Here is a 26,801-nt window from a genome sequence, read left to right as displayed (position 1 = left end):
AGTAAATTAATTGTGATTTTCATGGAAGAGCCGAGAAGGCAAAAGATCATTTATTTTGAAATATATTTATTGCAAAAAGATTAAAAAAAATATATCTAAAGATAGTCCTTGAAGACGGGACTTCTCACATTTGTTTTGCAAATGGATGTAAAGATGGGAGGAGGATGGACAAGACGGCCGCGGCGGCAGAACGGGATATGATGGTTAATAATTCAGGCGTATTAGGAGAAACGATATGTCAAAGGGAAGGCGAGTGTGAGCGAATGAAGACGCGGCAAAATCAGGACACAGATTTATATGTAAGATTTGAGTATATTAGGATATGATTGATCATAATTGCCAAGGTCAGAGAATATTCATTTCTCGCAGGCTGTTGGGCTATTTGCTAACTCAGCTCGTCCTGTGATACACAAATTAGGCGATAAACATTGATTTATTAATAAATGAGCTGAGATACACGAGGGCTTCATGGAGATCTCAGGTCTTAGTTATACTCGGATTGGGTCACCAGTGGCGTAACTTGAAGCTCCTGAGCTCCATTGCAAATTCTTCAATGGTGCCCTCAACTATGGCAGGATTTTAAGAGTAATGGTATTTTCACGTGGGCTAGAGGGACCCTATGGATCCCCAGGCTCCAGGGCCTAGGGGTGATTGCAACCCCAAGCGATAAGGGGGCATACATATCATTGGTGCAATCTCGCACAGTGGCCCAAGAGATAAGGGGGACCAAATCCACATCCAAAGTTGTAAGCAAATTGTCTCATAGACAGAAAAATTGGACTTGTTCCTGCACAGGGGCTTTTTCTGTCTGTGTCCACCATTACCCTGCATTTATTATTGATACGCCCCTGAGGGTCTTTATTTTGCATATAGAGAATTTAATCAATGACCTTCAAAATGTAGAAGATTTATTGGGGACTGTTGGCTGTAATGGGGTTGGAAAGGTATAGAGTTCCTAGAAACTGCCTTTGTAGCAACTGTGGCTTTTCTTTAAAGGGGTGCAAAGTTTGCCGTTGTCAAAAGAGTACCTCTCAATCCCACATGACATTAGTACTATAGGCGATGGTTGAGGGCAACCTTGTAAAGTGGTAATATAGCAAAATGGTGGGAATGGCTGCCCCATCCCACTTATTAAACCTGACAGGGCACACCTGTGAAGTGAAAACCATTCCCGGTGACTACCTCTTGAAGCTCATCAAGAGAATGCCAAGAGTGTGCAAAGCAGTCATCAAAGCAAAAGGTGGCTACTTTGAAGAACCTAGAATATAAGACATAATTTCAGTTGTTTCACACTTTTTTGTTAAGTATATAGTTCCACATGTGTTAATTCATAGTTTTGATGCCTTCAGTGTGAATATACAATTGTCATAGTCATGAAAATACAGAAAAATCTTTAAATGAGATGGTGTGTCCAAACTTTTGGTCTGTACTGTATATATATATATATATTTTAAACTAGAGGAGCTGGAGTTGATGTGTTGAAATCCTTATTTGAGGCTATGGACGTACATTATTTATAATATTGCTGATTTATTATGGTTTTTATAATCTATTCTTAATGAATATATATTTTTGGATATGTTGTCCATAAAAAAAAAAAATCTTTTTGGCGACCCTGTTCCAGTTTTGTGTGCTTAAGGATCCCCGAGTGGATTCACATAGATTATAAAATACAGAAGCTGTCCTTCTTTTCTGATCTGCTGCCTCTATGGCACTTCTGCACTATACAGGACTAGAAGTGAATTGTCCAGCAGCTGCCATAATAATGCGATTTCCATGTGGCTCAATTATTCTTCCCAACCTATCTGGAACTATACCAAAACTGGTCAGGTCTAGCGGGTTCTTTATGGTTGGTTGGGGGCTGACTTATTGGACCTTCTCTGATCAATAAACTATAAGGGCTGCAGTGCTGAGAACCCTCCTACTTAGTGATGAGAGAGTGTATTTGTTGCTCAGGTTCTCCAGAGCACGCTCGTGTGGTCTCCGAGTATTTGTGACTGCTCGGAGATTTAATTTTTGTTGACACAGCTGCATGATTTACAGCTGCTAGCCAGCCTGAGTACATGTGGGGGTTGCCTGGTTGCTAGGCAATCCCCACATGTAATCAAGCTGTCTATTTGCTGCAAATCATGCAACTGCGGCAAGGAAAACTAAATCTCCGAGCACTAACAAATACTCGGAGACCACACGAGCGTGCTCTGGAGAACCCGAGCAACGAGTATACTCGCTCATCACTACTCCTAATATCTTATGAATGGAAATAACAGTTCCATGGACAATTAGTGTGAAAAATACTAATAGGGTGGTAGCTCTAAATCACTGCTGAAGCCCCTTCATTTTCATTATCGGGCCCCAAACAACCATAAAGTGTTTGGATACCTAGCATGAGAAGATGGGATACATGGGATACAGTTCCTCTTCCTATGACCAAACTTTTTTTATAGGGCCATGCGCCATGGCTCTCACCTCTGGAGACTGAGCATCCTAGGACCATGCACCTCTACTCCATGTCGTTCACCTTCATCACTTTGTGACTAGATGATGGGGCTACATTTGATGGCAGAGAATCCTAGGACCATGCACCCTCTACTCCATGTTGTTCACCTTCATCACTTTGTGATTAGATGCTGGGGCTACATCTGGAGACAGAACATCCTAGGACCATGCACCCGCTACTCCATGTTGTTCGCCTTCATCACTTTGTGATTAGATGCTGGGGCTACATCTGATGGCAGAACATCCTAGGACCATGCACCCTCTACTTCATGTCGTTCGCCTTCATCACTTTGTGATTAGATGCTGGGGCTACATCTGGAGACAGAACATCCTAGGACCATGCACCCTCTACTCCATGTCCATGGTGTTCACCTTCATCACTTTGTGAATAGATGCAGGGGCTACATCTGGAGACAGAACATCCTAGGACCATGCACCCTCTACTCCATGTTGTTTACCTTCATCACTTTGTGAATAGATGCAGGGGCTACATCTGGAGACAGAACATCCTAGGACCATGCACCCTCTACTCCATGTTGTTCACCTTCATCACTTTGTGAATAGATGTAGGGGCTACATCTGGAGACAGAACATCCTAGGACCATGCACCCTCTACTCCATGTTGTTCACCTTCATCACTTTGTGAATAGATGCAGGGGCTACGTCTGGAGACAGAACATCCTAGGACCATGCACCCTCTACTCCATGTTGTTCACCTTCATCACTTTGTGAATAGATGCAGGGGCTACATCTGGAGACAGAACATCCTAGGACCATACACAAGAATCCTTCCAGATGTTCTGTTTTCCTGGGGGTTTCCGGAGGCTTCACCAGTGCCCATGAGATTTTCCAAGCCTTTTTCTGGGATTCTATTGGGCAAGTTGGCAAATATAGTTTACCCATTTAAGTACCTACAAAATCTAGACAAGGAAGCATTCATTTTGGCTTTGAACAAGAGCCTTGTCCGCTTGTTGAAAACTTCCAATTTCCACCAATTTGACCTTTCTAAAAGATAATTATGTTATACTCGTCTTCCCTATGAGGAGGTTCCTTATCTCTGAGTCCAGTCACTTACTCTGTAGCCTCTGACCTTAATCATTTTCCAGGCCCTGGTAGATAAGTGGCCGAGTTCTGAAATTATAGATTGGCCATAAAAAATAAAAAATGACGTGAAGTTAATTTAGTTTTTTTTTTCTTCCATCTAGTTTGTCAACTTCCAATCAATTACATTCCCAACATGTCGCTCTCCACCCGGCACAATGAATCAGCTTGACATCAGCCTTGGATTACAGTAACGCCACACAAACACCCAATTTTTATTTTTTTGGGGGACTTGGCTACAACAAAGGCCGCTTCTAAAATGATATTCGTGGATGCGGCTTTTATTGAAAAATAAATAAATAATCAGCCCTCGACTCAAGGCCACGCGGATCCATAACCAGCAAGGCCAGAGAGGGAAATGATGGAGAAAGTGACTGATTAAGATGATATGGGTCATATTTCATCAAAAAATGTAATTCGACTTTTCATTAAAATCTCATTTTCCCCTGTAATACGTTCTTTCTTTTGTAGAAAAATGTGTTATTCGGCGGCACAATGTTTTGTTGTCGTAGTAAAGCGGAGAGAAAAACAGTGATTTTTGATAAGGTAATAATCCGAGTGAGGCACGGATAGAAGAAAGCAAGATATATATGAGAGGAGAATGTATGGGTAAGAGAGTGAGGTAGAAGCGCTGTCCGCGTAATTGAAAGTCAGAATGATGGCAAGGGTTTAACAAGACTTGTCATAGGGGCATTTATCAAACAAACAGATGCGGGAGAACTCGTGCCCCCATTATTCTGGATAACGGGAGGTGACTTCCCTTCAAGGTGAGAGAAAGCTTGTCATAATGGGAGCTGATAATATTCATTTTTCTTTGGATTTTTTTTTTCCCGCTAGGTCCGGCTGTGCCGTTTTCCAAACTGACGATTTTCCTTTTTCTATATTGTATTTTTCTTGGTTTTGAGTTGAAATTGCAGGAAACCTATCAGCGATCGAACACATTGCGATTGCCGCAGTATCTAAGTCACTTCCGACCCTCGTGGGTGGAATGTTTTGCTCCTTCCCATCACGCTCGCTTGCCAATGTTTAAGATCGTAAATCCTTTCTTCACTTTTATTTGTCAAATTGAGTCTCCCGATGTTTTAATCAGCTTGTTGTAAAATAACGTAGAAGAAAAATCAAACCGTCTGCTTCATTCCTCAACATTCGGCAATGGTTAATAGCGGATCGATTTGTAGCTAATTAAATTAATTTAGAATTTTAAGGAAAATTCAGATTCAATAGAATCCAAATTTTTCACAATTTGATTTCTCTGGAATTCCAGCCAGACTGGAGGCCAGACGGTCACTGTGTTTAATCTGTTTAATGTATTCCGAGGGGTCTGCCTACTAAACTGTTGGATTGCAAAGAGTCCGCAGTTCTTGTACAAAGGTGTTCTGCTGTCGGTATCCGACCCAATGAACAGTCATTCCTTAAAGAGGGAAAAAAAAATCTAAATAACTCGTACTGGTTTAAACAGAATTGTCCTAAAAAAAAATATCACCATCACGTATCCCCTGCAGCTCCTGGTTCTGATACTTCCTGGCCGGTCGCTGCTGTCTCTACTTTCTAACACAATCTCAAAACTTTGGATACGGCAGGATAGCTCACTTGTACAGATCAATAACTGTGACAGGAAGCAAGGATATTTGATAGTGTTAATTCAATTAATGGCAATGACCATGTAATCTGACTACAGAATGAAATAGGAACAGAGACCCTGATTCCAGCGATGTATCACTTAGTTTGCTGGGTGCAGCAGCTGTGATAGAATCATCTTTTTCTCTGCTGCAGATCTAGCACAGCTCCAATGCTGAGCTGTTTATAACCCCGCCCATTCCCCTGATTGACTGTTTTCTGTTTATAACCCCGCCCACACCACTGATTGGCTGCTTTGTGTGTACATTGTATATTAAGAGAAAGCAGCCAATCAGTGGTGGTCATGTGGTTGGACCAGAGGGCAGGAGATACCGAGTCCTGTAGTGATAATCTCCTGCTGATATCACACTGATTTTATTAAAACAACAACACAGTCTAGTGAGTGACACATCCCTGTAATCAGGGTCTCTGCCCCTATATCATGTTGCTCTCAACAAAAACCCGCTGACAGATTCCCCTAAATGACTCACTAGGTTTTTTCAGTTTTTTTTTAGTCTCCAAAGTTCAGCAGCCATAATCTTATTTTATTTTTATTGACATAGTTACATGAAGCTTTGTGTTACATAGGAGAATTTGCAATTTTTTTAAGTCTTAATCTAAAAAAAAAGTCGTCCTATTTTTACTGTTCACATTTCCCGCTAAATAATCTGTAAAATTCTTCAGGACGTGGTGGTTGTGTAGATTGCCAATAAATTAATGTACATTTTAATAACTTTATTTTTTTACAAACATTATTGTTTATTTATTTATTATATATGTTTTTTACAAACGAAATTGGCTGCATCTGTTCCACGCCTGGGTTGTCTGAGTGGAGACCGTGAGGGACCCCAGTAGCATGTCAACAAGACTCAGGGAATCTAGAATTTGAGAATGATTTATTTTTCTTCTTTTTTTTTTTTTGGCCAAGCTGGATTTGCTGTTTAAGAAATGTGTCAGTTTCAAATACTGGACCTTAAAACCATAGTTACACATACTTTTGGTAATGGTTATCCAGGAGACCGTTGAGTACAGCTTGCGGCGGTGGGGTCATACTTTTCCTCGCCTCACGTCCATATTTAGGGTTAGTAGCATAGAGACATTTACTGTAAATTCCATCCCTAACACTGCAAGGAACGGTCTTGACCCACCAAAGAATGACGACTTTTGCATTTATCTAAACCCCCGCCACTTTTGTCAGCCAGTCATGACCCCTAATTAGCCAGGATTGTATCTGAAAAATTAATTCAAAACTATTGACAATTATGCACCCCCTACATGTGCTTTCCCCCTTCACACCCTGTTCTCACCCCTTGAATGCACATTTGGACGCTGAGTCTCCATTTTTTTAGCATCTCAGCGGTAAGCCCAAGAAACCATTCAGAAGTGGTGCTATTCAAAAGATATCAGGAGAATTCAGTTGGCGCACAGAAGATAAGTCAACTTTTCTTGGAGTTCAAAAGGTCTCCTCTTTTTAGGAGCCTGCTGAATGTTTTGGGAGAGTTAACAAGTACCGGTATGTGTTAAAACTACATGGAGTTAAGATATAGATATAAACTGTAAAGGACATGAAGGGGATAATGCTGCTGGTGATAATTAATATTATTTACCAAACTACTGCGTCTGAAAAAAGAAACAATGCTAGATAATATATAACCTCAGACACTCTATACAGGCACTTATAGAATTAATGGTATTAAAAATGAGAGATAATCAAGTTTGCCGTTTTTAATTGGAAGAAATGTGGTTCTGAAATAGAACATTTAATGAACAAGCAAATTTTTCATGTTCCGTACATCTCTACTAAAAATAGAACTTGTAAAAGTACAGAGGCCTCGGGTTTCAAGTGTTGATTAAAGTAACCTTTTAGCACTTTTTCTAGATTATACGATTTATCAGATGCAATTCTGTTATATCTAAATATACTGCCTTGTGCATTGGAGAGAAATTGTTAAACTGGGCCTTTGCGCAGTGTATACGCAGACAATACTGCCAAGCTGCACAGAAAAGCAATGTTGATTCACGGTACACAAAAATAATACTGCCTTACTGAACACATAAGCAATGCTACTCTATGGTAGACATAAATAATACTGCCAAACTATACACATAAGCAATGCTACTTCATTGTACACATAAATAATACTGCCATATTGCACACGTAGACAATGCTACTCCATGGTGCACATAAATAATACTGCCATATTGCACACGTAGACAATGCTACTCCATGGTGCACATAAATTGTGCTGCTTTACTGTACATATAAGCAATGCTACTCTACAGATCACATAAATAATGCCATAAAACAGCAGTGCTAGCTGAGTGTAACATTATAATCTGTGTTGGCCCTGGGCAGTAAATGGTCTATTGAGGAGATACAATTAGAATTGTTATTTTTTTGTTTTATGTTTATACATATATACTGTAGTTCTCTGATAATTTATTTTTATTATACCTATATTGTAGACATACGTCTCTTCAATTCCATTTTTTTCCTTTCCATAAGCAATGCTAAAATGATGCCAGTCATATGGATTTACAAAGCTCCATTAACATTCCCGGAATACATATACTGTAAATACATCTGCAGTGCAGTGTGCTCCCTCTAGTGACCCCTACTAGTAACAATGCTGTATAATCATTCAACAAGATGGGAATATAAAGCGGCCTTGACCTTTTATGCAAAACAAGAGTAACTGTGCAAATACATGTTTAGTATGTACAAGAAAACACCCATCCTTATGCTTTCAATTCTGATACTCTGTATCTTGCTTTTCATTCTTTTTAGTGGGCTGCTTCTCTGTCAGCATTTTGCCACCACTATAATTAAGGAACTTCCTCTGTCTGACTTCCTGGCATGCAGTGTTCCTACCATAGTTTAATGGATTGACTGCTGTGAAATGAAAACCCACCTCTTCATTATACCTGTATGCAGTTTAACAGAGAGGAAAGTAGAAACAGAGAACAAAAATTGTGCCTCCATTTACTGTAGAAAGACAAAGACCCACACCTACTTACTATAGCAAGACAGAGACCCAACCCCACTTACTGTAGAAGTACATAGACCCATCCCTATTTACTGTAGTAAGATAAAGACCTACTCCCACTTACTATAGAAAGACAGAGACCTGCCCCCACTTACTATAGAAAGACATAGACCTGCCTCCACTTACTGTAGAAAGACATAGACCTGCCCCCACTTACTGTAGAAAGACATAGACCTGCCTCCACTTACTGTAGAAAGACATAGACCTGCCTCCACTTACTGTAGAAAGACATAGACCTGCCTCCACTTACTGTAGAAGTACATAGACCCATCCCCATTTACTGTAGTGAGACAAAAACCTAACCCAATTGCTATAGAAAGACATAGACCTGTCTCCACTTACTATAGAAAGACATAGACCTGCCTCCACTTACTGTAGAAAGACATAGACCTGCCTCCACTTACTATAGAAAGACATAGACCTGCCTCCACTTACTGTAGAAAGACATAGACCTGCCTCCACTTACTATAGAAAGACAGATCTGCCTCCACTTACTGTAGAAAGACAGAGTACAACCCTCACTTACTATAGAAAGACAGATACCTGCCCCCACTTACTATAGAAAGACAGAGACCTGCCCCCACTTACTATAGAAAGACATAGACCTGCCTCCACTTACTATAGAAAGACATAGACCTGCCTCCACTTACTATAGAAAGACAGAGACCTGCTCCCACTTACTATAGAAAGACATAGACCTGCCTCCACTTACTATAGAAAGACATAGACCTGCCTCCATTTACTATAGAAAGACAGAGACCTGCTCCCACTTACTATAGAAAGACAGAGACCTGCTCCCACTTACTATAGAAAGACAGAGACCTGCCCTTACTTACTGTAGAGAGACAGAGACCCGCCCCCACTTACTGTAGAGAGACAGAGACCCGCCCCCACTTACTGTAGAGAGACAGAGACCTTCCCCCACTTACTATAGAGAGACAGAGACCTGCTGTAACTTACTATAGAAAGACAGAGTACAACCCTCACTTACTATAGAAAGACAGATCTGCCTCCACTTACTGTAGAAAGTCAGAGACCTGACCCCACTTACTATAGAAAGACAGAGACCTACCGCAACTTACTACAGAGAGCCAGAGACCTGCCCCCACTTACTGTAGAGAGAGACCTGCCCCCACTTACTATAGAGACCTGCCCTGTTGTGAATTTGGATTCTGGGCTCCCCCGGTGGCTACTGGTGGAATTGAACTGGTGTCTTCATCTTCTCTGTTCACCTGTTCCCATCAAGATGTGGGAGTCGCTATATAACCTTGCTGCTCTGTTAGTTTCTTGCCGGTCAACAATGTTATCAGAAGCCTCTCTGTGCTTGTTCCTGCTCCTAGACAACTACTAGATAAGTTGGACTCTTGTCCATGTTTGTTTTTGCATTTTTGTTCCAGTTCACAGCTGTAGTTTCGTTACTGTGTCTGGAAAGCTCTTGTGAACAGGAATTGCCACTCTGGTGTTATGAGTTAATGCCAGAGTTTTAAAGTAATTTCTGGATGGTGTTTTGATTAGGGTTTTTAGCTGACCATGAAAGTGTCCTTTCTGTCTTCTGCTATGTAGTAAGTGGACCTCAAATTTGCTAAACCTATTTTCATACTACGTTTGTTGTTTCATCTTAATTCACCGCCAATACATGTGGGGGGCCTCTGTCTCCTTTTGGGGTATTTCTCTAGAGGTGAGCTAGGACTAATATTTTCCTCTGCTAGCATTATTTAGTCCTCCGGCTGGTGCTGGGCATCTAGAATCAACGTAGGCATGCTACCCGGCCACTGCTAGTTGTGTGTTAGGTTTTGTTCATGGTCAGCTCAGTTCCCATCTTCCAAGAGCTAGTTCCTATATATGCTTATGCTATGATCTCTTGCCATTGAGATCATGACAGTTTGACCGGCCCACTAAAGGGTTAAAATCCTTGGCTGAGAAAGGAGAGAAATAAGTAGTCTGCTGAAATTTTTTTTTTTTTTTTTTTTTTTCTCCCCTTTGAATGGCTCTGTGTCCACCTGTTTGTAATGGATCTTCAGAGGGTAACTGCAGGTTTGAATAATCTCGCCACGAAGGTACAAAATTTGCAAGATTTTGTTTGTCATGCACCTGTATCTGAGCCGAGAATTCCTTTGCCGGAATTTTTCTCGGGGAATAGATCTGGGTTTCAGAATTTTCGAAATAATTGCAAATTATTTTTGTCCCTGAAATCTCGCTCTGCCGGAGACCCTGCACAGCAGGTCAGGATTGTGATTTCCTTGCTCCGGGGCGACCCTCAAGACTGGGCTTTTTCATTGACACCAGGGGATCCTGCGTTGCTCAATGTGGATGCGTTTTTTCTGGCCTTGGGGTTGCTTTATGACGAACCTCATTTGGAGCTTCAGGCAGAAAAAACTTTGATGTCCCTATCTCAGGGGCAAGATGAAGCGGAAATCTACTGCCAAAGATTCCGTAAATGGTCTGTGCTTACTCAGTGGAATGAGTGCGCCCTGGCGGCGACTTTCAGAGAGGGTCTCTCTGATGCCATTAAGGATGTTATGGTGGGGTTCCCTGTGCCTGCGGGTCTGAATGAGTCCATGACAATGGCTATTCAGATCGATAGGCGTTTGCGGGAGCGCAAACCAGTGCACCATCTGGCGGTGTCCACTGAGAAATCGCCAGAGAGTATGCAGTGTGATAGAATTCTGTCCCGAAGCGAGCGGCAGAATTTTAGACGGAAAAATGGGTTGTGTTTCTATTGTGGTGATTCTACTCATGTTATATCAGCATGCTCTAAGCGCACTAAAAAACTTGGTAAATCTGTTTCCATTTGCACCTTACCGTCTAAGTTTATTCTATCTGTGACCCTGATTTGCTCTTTGTCATCTATTACCACGGACGCCTATGTCGACTCTGGCGCCGCTTTGAGTCTTATGGATTGGTCCTTTGCCAAACGCTGTGGGTATGATTTAGAGCCTTTGGAGACTCCTATTCCTCTGAAGGGGATTGACTCCACCCCATTGGCTAATAATAAACCACAATACTGGACACAAGTAACTATGCGTATTAATCCGGGTCACCAGGAGATTATTCGCTTTCTGGTGCTGTATAATCTACATGATGATTTGGTGCTAGGATTGCCTTGGCTGCAATCTCACAACCCAGTCCTCGACTGGAGAGCTATGTCTGTGTTGAGCTGGGGATGTAAGGGGGCTCATGGGGATGTACCTGTGGTTTCCATTTCATCATCTATTCCCTCTGAAATTCCTGAGTTCCTGTCTGACTATCGTGACGTCTTTGAAGAATCCAAGCTTGGTTCGTTACCTCCGCACCGAGAGTGCGATTGTGCCATAGATTTAATCCCGGGTAGTAAATACCCAAAGGGTCGTTTATTTAATCTGTCTGTGCCTGAACATGCTGCTATGCGTGAATATATAAAGGAGTCCTTGGAAAAGGGACATATTCGTCCATCGTCATCTCCCTTAGGAGCCGGTTTTTTCTTTGTGTCAAAAAAAGACGGCTCTTTGAGACCATGTATTGATTATCGGCTTTTGAATAAAATCACTGTTAAATATCAATACCCATTGCCGTTGCTGACTGATTTGTTTGCTCGCATAAAGGGGGCCAAGTGGTTCTCTAAGATTGACCTTCGTGGGGCGTATAATTTGGTGCGAATCAGGCAGGGGGATGAGTGGAAAACCGCATTTAATACGCCCGAGGGCCACTTTGAGTATTTAGTGATGCCTTTTGGTCTTTCTAATGCTCCGTCAGTTTTCCAGTCCTTTATGCATGATATTTTTCGCGATTATTTGGATAAATTTATGATTGTGTATCTGGATGATATTCTGATTTTTTCGGATGACTGGGACTCTCATGTCCAGCAAGTCAGGAGGGTTTTTCAGGTTTTGCGGTCTAATTCTTTGTGTGTGAAGGGTTCTAAGTGTGTTTTTGGGGTACAGAGGATTTCCTTTTTGGGATATATTTTTTCCCCCTCTTCCATTGAAATGGATCCTGTCAAGGTTCAAGCTATTTGTGATTGGACGCAGCCCTCTTCTCTTAAGAGTCTTCAGAAATTTTTGGGCTTTGCTAACTTTTATCGTCGATTTATTGCTGGTTTTTCGGATATTGCTAAGCCATTGACCGATTTGACTAAGAAGGGTGCTGATGTTGCTGATTGGTCCCCTGATGCTGTGGAGGCCTTTCGGGAGCTTAAGCGCCGTTTTTCCTCTGCCCCTGTGTTGCGTCAGCCTGATGTTGCTCTACCTTTTCAGGTTGAGGTCGACGCTTCTGAGATCGGAGCTGGGGCAGTGTTGTCGCAGAAAAGTTCTGACTGCTCCGTGATGAGGCCTTGTGCCTTCTTTTCCCGTAAATTTTCGCCCGCTGAGCGGAATTATGATGTTGGGAATCGGGAGCTTTTGGCCATGAAGTGGGCTTTTGAGGAGTGGCGCCATTGGCTTGAGGGGGCCAGACATCAGGTGGTGGTATTGACTGACCACAAAAATTTGATTTATCTTGAGACCGCCAGGCGCCTGAATCCTAGACAGGCGCGCTGGTCATTATTTTTCTCTCGGTTTAATTTTGTGGTGTCATACCTACCGGGTTCTAAGAATGTTAAGGCGGATGCCCTTTCTAGGAGTTTTGAGCCTGACTCACCTGGTAACTCTGAGCCCACAGGTATCCTTAAGGATGGAGTGGTATTGTCAGCCGTTTCTCCAGACCTGCGGCGGGCCTTGCAGGAGTTTCAGGCGGATAGACCTGATCGTTGCCCACCTGATAAACTGTTTGTTCCTGATGATTGGACCAGTAGAGTCATCTCTGAGGTTCATTCTTCTGCGTTGGCAGGTCATCCTGGCATTTTTGGTACCAGGGATTTGGTGGCAAGGTCCTTCTGGTGGCCTTCCCTGTCACGAGATGTGCGAGGCTTTGTGCAGTCTTGTGACGTTTGTGCTCGGGCCAAGCCTTGTTGTTCTCGGGCTAGTGGATTGTTGTTGCCCTTGCCTATTCCTAAGAGGCCTTGGACGCACATCTCGATGGATTTTATTTCAGATCTGCCTGTTTCTCAGAAGATGTCTGTCATCTGGGTGGTGTGTGACCGTTTCTCTAAGATGGTCCATTTGGTTCCTCTGCCCAAGTTGCCTTCTTCTTCCGAGTTGGTTCCTCTGTTTTTTCAAAATGTTGTTCGTTTGCATGGTATTCCTGAGAATATCGTTTCTGACAGAGGGACCCAATTCGTGTCTAGATTTTGGCGGGCATTCTGTGCTAGGATGGGCATAGATTTATCTTTTTCGTCCGCTTTCCATCCTCAGACGAATGGCCAGACCGAGCGGATTAATCAGACCCTGGAGACATATCTGAGGTGTTTTGTGTCTGCTGACCAGGATGATTGGGTTGCTTTTTTGCCATTGGCGGAGTTCGCTCTCAATAATCGGGCCAGCTCTGCCACTTTGGTGTCCCCGTTTTTCTGTAATTCGGGGTTTCATCCTCGATTTTCCTCTGGTCAGGTGGAATCTTCGGATTGTCCTGGAGTGGATGCTGTGGTGGAGAGATTGCATCAGATCTGGGGGCAGGTGGTGGACAATTTGAGGTTGTCCCAGGAGAAGACTCAGCTTTTTGCCAACCGCCACCGTCGTGTTGGTCCTCGGCTTTGTGTTGGGGATTTGGTGTGGTTGTCTTCTCGTTTTGTCCCTATGAGGGTCTCTTCTCCTAAGTTTAAGCCTCGGTTCATTGGCCCGTATAAGATATTGGAGATTCTTAACCCTGTTTCCTTCCGTTTGGACCTCCCTGCATCCTTTTCTATTCATAACGTTTTTCATCGGTCATTATTGCGCAGGTATGAGGTACCGGTTGTGCCTTCCGTTGAGCCTCCTGCTCCGGTGTTGGTTGAGGGTGAGTTGGAGTACGTTGTGGAGAAAATCTTAGACTCTCGTGTTTCCAGACGGAGACTCCAGTATCTGGTCAAGTGGAAGGGATACGGCCAGGAGGATAATTCTTGGGTGAATGCATCTGATGTTCATGCCTCTGATCTGGTTCGTGCCTTTCATAGGGCCCATCCTGATCGCCCTGGTGGTTCTGGTGAGGGTTCGGTGCCCCCTCCTTGAGGGGGGGGTACTGTTGTGAATTTGGATTCTGGGCTCCCCCGGTGGCTACTGGTGGAATTGAACTGGTGTCTTCATCTTCTCTGTTCACCTGTTCCCATCAAGATGTGGGAGTCGCTATATAACCTTGCTGCTCTGTTAGTTTCTTGCCGGTCAACAATGTTATCAGAAGCCTCTCTGTGCTTGTTCCTGCTCCTAGACAACTACTAGATAAGTTGGACTCTTGTCCATGTTTGTTTTTGCATTTTTGTTCCAGTTCACAGCTGTAGTTTCGTTACTGTGTCTGGAAAGCTCTTGTGAACAGGAATTGCCACTCTGGTGTTATGAGTTAATGCCAGAGTTTTAAAGTAATTCCTGGATGGTGTTTTGATTAGGGTTTTTAGCTGACCATGAAAGTGTCCTTTCTGTCTTCTGCTATGTAGTAAGTGGACCTCAAATTTGCTAAACCTATTTTCATACTACGTTTGTTGTTTCATCTTAATTCACCGCCAATACATGTGGGGGGCCTCTGTCTCCTTTTGGGGTATTTCTCTAGAGGTGAGCTAGGACTAATATTTTCCTCTGCTAGCATTATTTAGTCCTCCGGCTGGTGCTGGGCATCTAGAATCAACGTAGGCATGCTACCCGGCCACTGCTAGTTGTGTGTTAGGTTTTGTTCATGGTCAGCTCAGTTCCCATCTTCCAAGAGCTAGTTCCTATATATGCTTATGCTATGATCTCTTGCCATTGAGATCATGACACTGCCCCCACTTACTATAGAGACCTGCCTCCACTTACTATATAAAGACAGAAACCTGCCCCCACTTACTATAGAGAGACAGAGACCTACTCTGACTTCTTATAGAGAGAGTCCAACCCTCACTTACTACAGAAAGACAGAGACCTGCCTCCTCTTACTATAGAAAGTCAGACACCTACCCCCACATACTATAGAGAGACAGACAACCGCCTCTACTTACTATAGAAAGGGACCTGCCCCCACTTACTATAGAGAGACAGATACCTGCCCCCACTTAGGCCGGGGTCACCCTTGTGAGTGTAATGCGAGAAACTCGCACGAGTCTCGCATCAATACCCGGCACTGCCATCGGCACTCAGGACTGGAGTGTGCGGCTGCAGTCCCAGGTATTGATGCGAGAGACTCGCACAAGTTTCTCGCATTGCACTCGCAAGTGTGACCCCGGCCTTACCATGGAAAAACAGAGACCTGCCCCCACTTACTATAGAAAGACAAAGACCTACCCCCACTTACTATAGAGACACAGAGACCTGCCCCCACTTACTATAGAGAGACAGAGACCTGCCCCCCTGACTATAGATACACAGAGACCTGCCCCCACTTACTATAGAGACACAGAGACCTGCCCCCACTTACTATAGAGAGACAGAGACCTGCCCCCACTTACTATAGAGAGACAGAGACCTGCCCCCACTTACTATAGAAAGACAGAGACCTGCCCCCACTTACTATAGAGAGACAGAGACCTGCCCCCACTTACTATAGAGAGACAGAGACCTGCCCCCACTTACTATAGAGAGACAGAGACCTGCCCCCACTTACTATAGAGAGACAGAGACCTGCCCCCACTTACTATAGAGAGACAGAGACCTGCCCCCACTTACTATAGAGAGACAGAGACCTGCCCCCACTTACTATAGAGAGACAGAGACCTGCCCCCACTTACTATAGAGAGACAGAGACCTGCCCCCACTTACTATAGAGACACAGAGACCTGCCCCCACTTACTATAGAGACACAGAGACCTGCCCCCACTTACTATAGAGACACAGAGACCTGCCCCCACTTACTATAGAGAGACAGAGACCTGTTCTAACTTATTTTAGAAAGACAAAGACCTATTGCACTTACTGTAGAAAGACAAAGACCTACCCCCACTTGCTATAGAGACAAAAACGCACCCCCACTTATAGTAGAGAGACAAATACCCACCACTACTTATTATAGAGAGATAAAGACCCGCCTTCACTTACTATATAGAGACAGAGACCCACCCTCACTTACTATGGATAGATACCTGTGTCCACCTACTGTAGAAGGGCAAAATTCAGATCCAACCTACTGTAGAAAGACAAAGACCTGTCCCTATTTACTGTGGTGTCACTACTGGAGATGGAACCGCTTTTCCCTTGCACTTAATAACAGGCGGCATAAAATAATGACTATTTAGAAATCATGAGCATCCATAAAAAATGGTTGTAATGAAAGACACTTGCATGGAATTCTGCATTCACAAAGAAACTGATGAAGTAACTACTGAAAAAGAATAGATGGCAAGATACAAAAGTAGGAAAATTGTGGCAGTTCCTGGACATATTAGTTGAAGGTAGCCAGACGGTGCTCTTCTATAGATTTGTGTGAAAGGACAGAAACATTTTAAGAAGTTTAGTCATCCGCAATTTTTAATGGGAGCACAATAGTATCTACAGTGACTATCATTTTAGCAGTGATATGGAAGGAACAATAAGCCCGTGTTTAGAGAACTGCAGTAGAGGAATCAATGTAGTTAAGAACCTAGTAAAGTTGTGAAGCTGTATACTTTTCTCATGTGATTTGTAGTTGTTTTACTAGATAACATATACAGGTTTAATTTTGTGCATTTTCATTATTTCTTTTACAGGTGTAGATGACGCCTACCAGCATGGTCGTGGTGTAGCTCTAGCCGACTTCAATAGGGATGGAAAAGTTGACATTGTATATGGAAACTGGAATGGCCCTCACCGCCTCTTTTTACAGATGAGCACAAATGGAAAAGTTCGATTCAGGGTATGTTCTTGAAATTGACTTTTGAAATTATGTCTTATTTATATCAATTTTGATTGATCTTAAAGTGAGTTACTTTGCTTATTTTTCCTATTCTGGCTCCATTTAGAAATAATTTGCAATTTTTTTCACCATTTTATGATATTTTGATCAGTGCCCCATGCAGGGAAACCGATGGCACCGATCAGTTAATGATTGTACAGGGTGGGCCATGTATTTGGATACACCTAAATAAAATGGGAATGGTTGGTGATATCAACTTCCTGTTTGTGGCACATTAGTATATGTGACACTTCAAACTTATTGAGAATTTCACAAGAAAAACAATGGCATGCTTGGTTTTAACACAACTTTATTCTTTCATTAGTTATTTACAAGTTTCTCTTTGTTTACAGCCATTGACATGTCGCAGAGGTTAACACGTGAGGTTAAAGTTTGATGTGTCACATGACCCTCTTCCCATTGGAAAAAATAAAGTTGGATCCAAAATGGCCGACTTCAAAACGGCCGCCATGGTCAACACCAATCTTGAAAAGTTTTCCCCCTCCCATATACTAATGTGCCACAAACAGGAAGTTGATATCACCAACCATTCCCATTTTATTTAGGTGTATCCATATAAATGGCCCACCCTGTATATCAGTCTGAAGCAGCTGAGTGGAAACATCTTAGTGATCTGTCCTGGTAGCCATATGAGTGGTCTCATAACTTAAGTAATGTATGATTGCAACAGTAGAATAAATAAATAATTGTTTTCCTACTTTTTCTTGTTCATCCGGCCCAGACCATGATGGCAACTCATGTTTAAAAGACACATCCCGATACTAGAAATAACAGTGTCACATATAGTCCACTCTCAATAAAAGTCCAACTCTTTGCTCCTGAAAAAATATCCCCACGCTATGCCTATCAATAAAGAATAATATAGTGTTTGCCTGAATACAAATATGCCTTACACTGTGACCCCGAAAAACATGGCCATAATGTGCCCTAAGAATGAAAATATGCCCCCAAAAATAAGTTCCAAAATGTGACCCCTTTAAAAAAAATTCCCAACTCTGTGTCCCTTGTATAAAAATGTACCAATGAATGTGGCCATTGAATTTAAACTTCTGTTCCATGTGCCCAAACTGCTGTTGTGTCACCCACAGTGGGGAATACTCACCGTCACCGGCCAACATTTTGCCAATCCTGCTATTTCACTACATATAAGCAAGCCATAGCCTTTTTTTTTGTGCCAGCCTTCTCCGGAAAGATGCAGGCAGCACAATCATGTCTTTGCACCCTAGAGAGGTACTAGGTACTATTGTATCCAAGGCTTAGGCTAGGTGCACACGAGCGTATTTATTGTACAAGCACGACAAAACATCGGATCACACTCGGACCAATGTTAATCCATGGGGCCGTGCACATGTCCAATTTTTTTCTCTGACGGAGACGTCCAAGAAAAAAATTGCAGCATGCCCGAGTGTTATCCAATATTCTGATGCAAGTCATTGAGTCGGTGGAAACAGCAAATCGCACTTGGATGACATCTGAGTACAGTCCGATTTCCATTTAATCTGCGAGGGACCGAATCAGCAATCGTTAATTACCGATTCTGTGCACAAGCTATTATTTTAGCAACCGGTTTAGGAAAACTGGCTGGGTCACCGTAGGGTGGACCATGGCTGATGCAACCCCAGCTTCTTCCCTACATGTTCCTCGTATGATCTGACCCCGGATCTGGTTTTTCCTTATGACATTTTCATCCTGACACATTTCAAACCTCCAACAAACAGGTTGTACAGAGGTAACCGGAGCCGGTGTTCCTCTTTTTCGTAGAGCTTCTAGTTTTGGATTTGTATCTCTCTATTTAGCTTCTCGGTGTTTTCCATTTACGGCTTAAGCGTCCATGTTTTTGATTTAATGTTCTGCAGCTATAGAATGTGTGTGGGGTATAAAACCAGAAATAATTATGTTCCAGTTATCACAACGTGCCGTCAGAAATCCGGCTTCACAGTCAGTGGAAATAATAATAATTTATAAGTGTTTGAGTGATCAGTTGCTTTGTTCCAGTTAACTTCGCCCTATTGCATCTCTGAAATTCCCTTGGAAATAAAAGCTTTCTCTTCGGGACTGAAACATTCCAATTATAGTTATCAGCATATTTTAGCAAACAGAGATCACGGAGGATTTAATGCTCCGAGATATATTACAAGATTTATGGCTGGCGGTCACCCCTCCCTTTTTCCTGCTGATTTTTAATGCAGCTTTGGAAATCAAACTTCTCTGCCGTGTATTCAGCAACTCGAAAGCTGTTTGCATAAGAAATAGAATCATTTTCATATAAAAGGGCTGATGCATTTACAAAGTTTACCATTCCTTATACGATATTTTATCCAATACATATCAAATTTACGGAATAGTTCCCCACTGAACCTGCAATGCTCCTTCATTCGCAGGAAGAAAACTACTTTGGGTTGTTGGAAGGTGACACCATGTGATCTCTTACCTTCATGCATCAGTATATTTGCAAAAGGAAACATATATCGAGCAAAAAGGGGTTTCCAGGACTAAGATATTGATGACCTATCCTTTGACTGCCACCCACCAATCTGATAAGGATCCAACCAGCACCTCGATTCTGTAGGTCTCATCCAAGCCGGAAGTACAATGTGTGGGTCACCAGATCATCAAATCTCCATACACTGTATAGTAGCCGTTATTGGGTACTGCAGCTCGTCTATTGAAGCAAACGGGAACTAGGCTTCAGTGCTCAAGAAAAGTGATTACACAATGTGGTTTTTCAGCTCCATACAATGTACAATTGTGTGTGTCCCAGGTCTGGACTCTGCTCCCTTCACTCCACTTCATAATCTCTCTTGTGCTACACATCGGACTTTTTAACTAGCTCCTGTGTGCTCCCATAAATTTACCTAGGTCTTTATAAGGCCCACAAGACATACATCTGTGTCTTGGCATTTAGACTCTGAGTCTTCCTGAGTCCTATCGGCCTGTGGCTTCCAGTCTCTGCTACCTGATTCTTGGTCTCCTGTCTGTTTGTGGCTTCCAGCATCTCTGCTACCTGATTCCTGGTCTTTTGTCTGTCTGCGGCTTCCAGTACATTTGCTACCTGATTGCCGGTCTCCAGTCTGCTTGCGTCTTCCAGTACCTCTGCTACCTGATTTCTGGTTTCCTGCCTGCCTACGGTTACCAGTACCACTGCGCCCTCTTCCTGGTCTCCTGTCTCCCAGCGGCTTCCAGTACCTCTGCTACCTGTTCTCCATCTCCTGTCGGCCTGCGGCTTCTAACACCACTCTACCTGTTCCAAGTCTTCTCTCTGCCTATGACTTCCAGTACCTCTGCTACCTGATTCCTGGTCTCTTGTGGCTTTCAGTACCTTTTGCTCCCTGTTTGCCGGTCTCCTGTCTGCTTGCGGCTTCCAGTACCTCTACTACCTGATTCCCAGTTTCCTGTGTGCCTGCAGATTCCAGTACCTCTGCTGCCTGATTGTCGGTTTCCTGTTTGCCTACGGCTTCCAGTACCTGATACCTGTGACCTATGTGCCCACCCAAACTTTGGGCTGGGAGGATCCACCACACAAAGTTAGCCTTAAACAGTTAGCCTTACTACATAACATTGAGCATTTAACATCTGCCCTATAGGGAGGTTGCTTTCCAGTGGATCAGAAAATTTGGAATAAATGGACCTTTTTTCAATGTACTACATGCCTAGTTTCAGTGGCTTCATTGTGGCTACATGATCAGCCTCTATGAACCCCGCTGACTAGCAATGGTGGCCTTCAGGTTGTATTGTGGAGTCTGTTTTTCATACAGCTTTTTTCTTCCTATCAGATCTGATGTCAATTGCATTCATGGCTCCTAAAAGAACCTCCAAGACAAACATGCCTCACAGCCTAACCGCAGTTGCAAATTGAGGTGCAATTTTTATTATTTTATTTATTTTTCTACTTGATGGATTTTAGGAACTTATTTATAGATACACTTTGCTTTGTGTTTTCATGACAATTTGTTTTAATTTCTATTGAAAAGAAATGCATCCTTAAAAAATATAAAAAGAAATGTAAAAAACTGTGAAGGATATATTTTTTCTACACAATTTTACTTGCCATAATATAGTTAGATGTCTGTAAAAGTGAAATAATGTGTGAGATTTACTAAGAAAAATGCACAAGTATTCTGGCCCAGTTGCCATTCAACAAATGTATGTTTTAGGCCAGTTTCACATGTCAGTGCCTCCGGTACGTGTAGTGACAGTTTTCTCACGTACCGGAGACACTTACACACCATAGACCCATTCAAATTTTCTAACCAACCCGGCAAAACTCACAGGTGCAGGCTGCTATTCTCAGGCTGGTAAGGGGCCATGGCTATGGGCCCCCCCAGCCTTAAAAAAAGCAGCCCGCAGCTGCCCAGAAAAGGCGCAACTATTAGATGCGCCAATTCTGGAGCTTTGCCTGGTTCTTCCCACTGCCCTGTGGCATTGGCATATGGGGTAATAAGGGGTTAATGTCACCTTGCTATTGTAAGGTGACATTAAGCCGGCTTAGTAATGGAGATGTCTCAATCAGAAATTTTCCCATGCTACAGAGTTCATATGAGTTCATGCCACCAGGGAGCGCAGCTTTGGTGATGGCACCGCTAGTCACCAAAGCTCTGCCCCCTGCATTTCATTCATTCCCCAGTCGTTTACAGCCGGGAGCAGTCGCATTAGCAGCGCTCCCGGTTGTAAATGTATTTAACCCCTTGGGATTATTTACAGCGTGGGACTTGACTGTACGGCGGACAGGTATGGGATATTGTTGCTTTTTTATTTTGGAATTTTTTACAGGAGAACGAGGGCTTCGGTTGGATTGAGCGTACAATAAAGATAATAAAACCTGTGTTTTTCTTTCTTTCATTAAAATACTTTATTCTTAATGTGTGTGTTTTTTTTAACTCTTTCACAACTGTGGGATTGGTAATGGATAGGTGTCTTATTGACACCTCTCCATTAGTAAGCAAGCTTAATGTCACCTTACAATAGCAAGGTAACATTAACCCCTTATTTACCCCATATGCCAGTGCCACAGGGCAGTGGTAAGAACAGGGCAAAGCTCCAGAATTGGCGCATCTAATAGATGCGCTTTTTCTGGGCAGCTGCAGGCTGCTTTTTTAAGGTTGGGGGAGGCCCATAGCCATGACCCCTTACCAACCTGAGAATAGCAGCCCGCACCTGTGAGTTTTGCCGGATTGGTTAGGAAATATAGGGGGGACCCCACATCGTTTTTTCTTTCATCCCTTCTCCCCTGCTTGCGCTGCTTTCGGCCGAGCAGAGGAGAAGGGATGATAGCCGGCTTCAGCACCACAAGCAGGGAAACAGCACTTACTGTAGCGCTGCTTCCTGGCGCTGTCCGTGTGGTCCTGATGTGGCACACGGGCGGCACACGGCTGCCGCACATGTGCCACACAGATGTACCACGTGAGCACACAGACACACGGACATGGATATCTCCGGTACCAATTTTTCTGGTACCGGAAATATCTGGACGTGTGAAACCAGCCTTAGACAGCTTTTTAATGGTAATGAGATGTTCTGCTAACTCTGTCCCAGTCTATACAGCAAAGCTGACAATAAAATAAAATGTCTGGTAACTGTAATTGCTCTATTTTAATATGGAATATTTCAGCATTTTTATATGAATAAGTCAAATAAAAAAATGACCACTTTTTTAATAAATACCTTTGATAGATTGTTTGTTTACTCCCTTTAAAAAATCAGAGGCCATTGTGTGTTATTATTTCTTTGCATTTCCTAAATCCTCCAGAGTTACAGAATTGGATCACCAAGAGCTTTTCTAAAATGCTCTGTGATCATGTTTTACCACATCGAGCAGAAATAGAAACTACTATACTCCAGAGAAACACTTGAAGAATTGCGAGTGATTACTGATTCTTGCAAATGACAGTCTTTTGTGATTTTCACCATATGCACGAGTTATAAAACCAGAAGTAAAATATACATTTCAGTCCATATTTACACACTTTGACATCTCTGTATGGATAATTTATTTTGCATCTGGAAACCTGCGAATGAGATCTATTGAATTTTGTTTCTACCGTTATTAAAGTGTTATTTGCACCTCCAAATAATATATTTTGGGTTTGTGAGAAAGAAACAACAGGAAAATAAGAAATATTTAATGTGTTGCCATACTATTCCGTGGAACTTTTTAGTTTTAATATTTAATATATATTTTTAGATGTTATATTATATACTTGTGAAAATATATAAAATATATACATATATTATATTTTTTTTTAATCATACACATGGGTAGTGTAGATAACATCGGTAAGAAGTTGCCAAAAAATTATAGAGGAGATTAGAAATGAACCTGATAGAATATATGAAATGTTGCCACTTCTTTCCATTCCATGATGAATCATAACAAATATGTAAAAAAAAACCTGCTAAACTAAACTCCAGAGAAAAGGTTGAGGGATCAGGATACATGCTGCTAGCAGAAGTCGAAAGAAAGACAAGTGAGGAGCTACAGAGAAGAGAGATGCTGACCTGAGATGGTTCTGCAGCTCTTTATTGAGTGCTTAGCTATCTTCAGAGATGGATTCACAGATTCTCCGCTCAGTACTGCTGTATAACCCCTCTTTATGATCCTGTTCCTTCTGAATATGTGCTCCATATAGACAGGAGAGGAGAATTCACTCATGTCTGTGCACAGTGCATAGGAGACATAATAGGAGAATGTGATAGTAGTTAGTCTCCACCCACCAGCTCAGAGACAACAGAATATTTGACGTGGAGCCTCCAGAATTGAAAACTGGTTAAAAATACAGAATTTAAGTCATTATATGGCCAGAAATACTGTAATTCTTCATGCACACACATATGACAGCTTACTCTGGAATGTCACCTGAAATGACAGGTATGGGTCTCTTGAAGTCAAAATAGATTCCCTCCGCAACTGATACTTTTCAATATTTTGGACACACTGTCACTTGGAGTACGTTTTATTTTTGTGGTGTCACTTTTGCTTATAAATTTACACAGCAGAAGTATGTAAATAACATTTTACCATGTTAGATGTTGGAAGATGTAGATGTCTGGAGTTTGCAGTTGCATACTTGTTATGGCGCCACTTTCTGTTCTTTCATCTCCTCGCCAACTTTTTTTTGTCATTGCCATCAAGGGTCATCATTAGTTTTCTATCACTAGATATACTATAGGCAAACACTCTCATTTTTGTGGGACTCACGGCACCTACTGTACCTGTTGTATTTTCACAACAAATTAATCTAAATATATCCAATTCCCGTTTGATCTGATTAACACTGTTGGATTATCGGGACATGAAGGAGAAACCAAGCCTGGAAAAGGGCAGGGATTATTGGGATTGGAGGGAATAGGGAATTTCCATGGGCCACTTTCGAAACAAAAAACCCTTGGATGAAATTGGAGGCATAATAAAGTATATACAAAAAAAAATCTATTGTTCACGTTTCACAGCTCTACACAATTAAAACCATGTATAAAGCCCAGACACAGATGTGTGCATGATCCCTTAGCTTCTTCTCCAGTCATGATGAAGGAGAGACGAGAAGAAGGAGAAGCGAGAAGTAGGAGAAGCACGTAGTGTTGCTAGAATTTACTGCAAGACTCCGTCAGATTGCAGAAGGTGTAATTATTACATTGACCTTTTTGGCCACAGCAAATCTCAGTTCTTGTGATTTCACAGATAGTGAAGTGCCAGAGGGCAGATTGAAGCCTTCCAGGCCACAATCGAAGATAGGAAAGACATTGCCCTTGTTGTTGAGTGTATATACACTAAATAAATTGTTTGCTTGACGTGTTATTTCTCCTCTGACCAGGAATCGCTCCTAACATTGAAAGATAAGAAATAATTTACAAAAATAGTAAACAGAAAAGAAAAAGAAAAATAAAGTATTAACAGAAAGAAGCATTTGTCTATTGACATTTTAAAACCGACTCTAGGCAAATAAAATTAAATCAGCTATAAATCGCACATTTTAACATACTGATATAGACCCCATCCTCTGGTTGCCCCTCCAAAATCAGACCCTGTAGTATCACTTGTCATCATCAAAGAGGACCTTTCACTAATTTTTTGATGTTGAACTGGACACATGATATAATATTGTTTTTTGTTTTTTTTATTTTGCCTCTAAATTGCAGAGATATTAGCAACGTGTTCAGCACCTAATGAGTTAAATTTTGTTAAGTCCAAGCCGGTGTTATCAGATAGTTTTCACTGGTGGGCGTGCACTTCTTCACCCTGTATGAGCTGCCCAATCATAATCAGGCAGCAACACAGCAGATAAAAGAACACGCCCCCACCACAGCTTAGCGCAGGTATTTCAGAGTGTGAGATGTAATGCTACAGCTCTGATCTCCTGGTCTAACCTCCTGCATGATTAGGAAGAGGTGGGAGATTAAAGTACAGATGACTCACACCTTTCCCTGTGGGTGGAAGTGAAGCACAGCTGAGTTTAGTTGTGTCACGTTACAGATCCTTTTACTAACTCTACTTTTGTAGCAAAGACACCTAGATGGATGACAGCAAGTAGAAGGGGCGTCTTTGTCTCTCTCTGTTCCTGCTCTCTTCTCTATCCATTTGCATACAAACATGTAAAAAAAGTGGGCTATAATTTCCTCAAAGTCAATCTATTGAACGATGGTAAGAGTAATGAATGCTGGGAAGCGAAAAGAATTTCCAGCATGTATAGTGCTGGCAGAATTCTGATAAAAAGAAACTGCCTACTACTGAAAGAGTTGATGGCAAGCTATAGAGCTTGACATTTGGGACAGTTTCAGGACATATTAGGTGTTATGAACTGGTGGCCTAGGAGCAGCATGGATGAGCTCTGGAGTAGGTGGCCTCTATACTGACCGCAGACCCTGAACTTAACACCGCAACTAGAAGAAGCCGTGGGATGTTCCTGTCACTCCCTAGACACCTCGTCACAGCCGGAGGACTAATTACCCCTAAAGAAAGAAACAGGAAAACTATCTTGCCTCAGAGAAAATTCCAAAAGGAAAGACAGCCCCCCACAAATATTGACTGTGAGAGGAGAGGGAAATTACAAACGCAGACTGAAAACAGAATTTAGCAAAGGAGGCCACGCTACCTAGAAAGAAAAGACAGGGCAGAGTACTGTGCGGTCAGTATTAAAATACTACAAAAATCCACCACAGAGAATACAAAAATCTCCACACCTAACTAAAGGCATGGAGGGTAACTCTGCAACTCCAGAGCTTCCAGCTAGGCTGAATAAATCCTTACACAGACAAAGCTGGACAAGAAAAAACATAGCAATTCACTGAACTATAAAGTCCACCGCATGTGGATTGAAAAAACAAAGCCAGGACTTATCTTTGATGATATGGACGATCCAGCAGGAGAAACCAAGCAGAGATGTGAATTCTCCAGAAAACAATGGACAACTGGCACTCACTAAAGGGTGAGGCCAGACTAAATAGCCCCGTCCAAAGTGGTCGCACCTGATGACTGCTGTGAAGGACAAACAGCAGCACTACCACTTATAACCACAGGAGGGAGCCCAAGAGCAGAACCCACAACAGAATTCACAACAGTAACCCCCCCCCCCCCTTGAGGAGGGGTCACCGAACCCTCACCAGAGCCCCCAGGCCGATCAGGACGAGCCAAATGGGAGGCACGAA

At 42.4% G+C, this 26,801-nt stretch overlaps 1 protein-coding gene across 8 annotated transcripts in view; it reads left to right on the top strand.

Moving 5' to 3' along the window:
* CRTAC1 (cartilage acidic protein 1) overlaps positions 1–26,801 on the top strand; it is a 526,287-nt gene that overhangs the window by 381,655 nt on the left and 117,831 nt on the right. For all 8 annotated transcript variants that reach the window (XM_077258322.1, XM_077258318.1, XM_077258320.1 and 5 more), the window contains exon 7: positions 16,957–17,102. In XM_077258322.1, coding sequence (XP_077114437.1) covers positions 16,957–17,102 — 146 coding nt within the window. The remainder of the gene's footprint in view (positions 1–16,956; positions 17,103–26,801) is intronic.

This window comes from Ranitomeya variabilis, chromosome 4 (genome assembly GCF_051348905.1).
Source record: "Ranitomeya variabilis isolate aRanVar5 chromosome 4, aRanVar5.hap1, whole genome shotgun sequence".
Classification (NCBI taxonomy): domain Eukaryota; kingdom Metazoa; phylum Chordata; class Amphibia; order Anura; family Dendrobatidae; genus Ranitomeya; species Ranitomeya variabilis.
The sequence above is the reverse complement of the archived record's forward strand: the minus strand, read 5'-3'. Positions and strand labels throughout refer to the sequence as shown.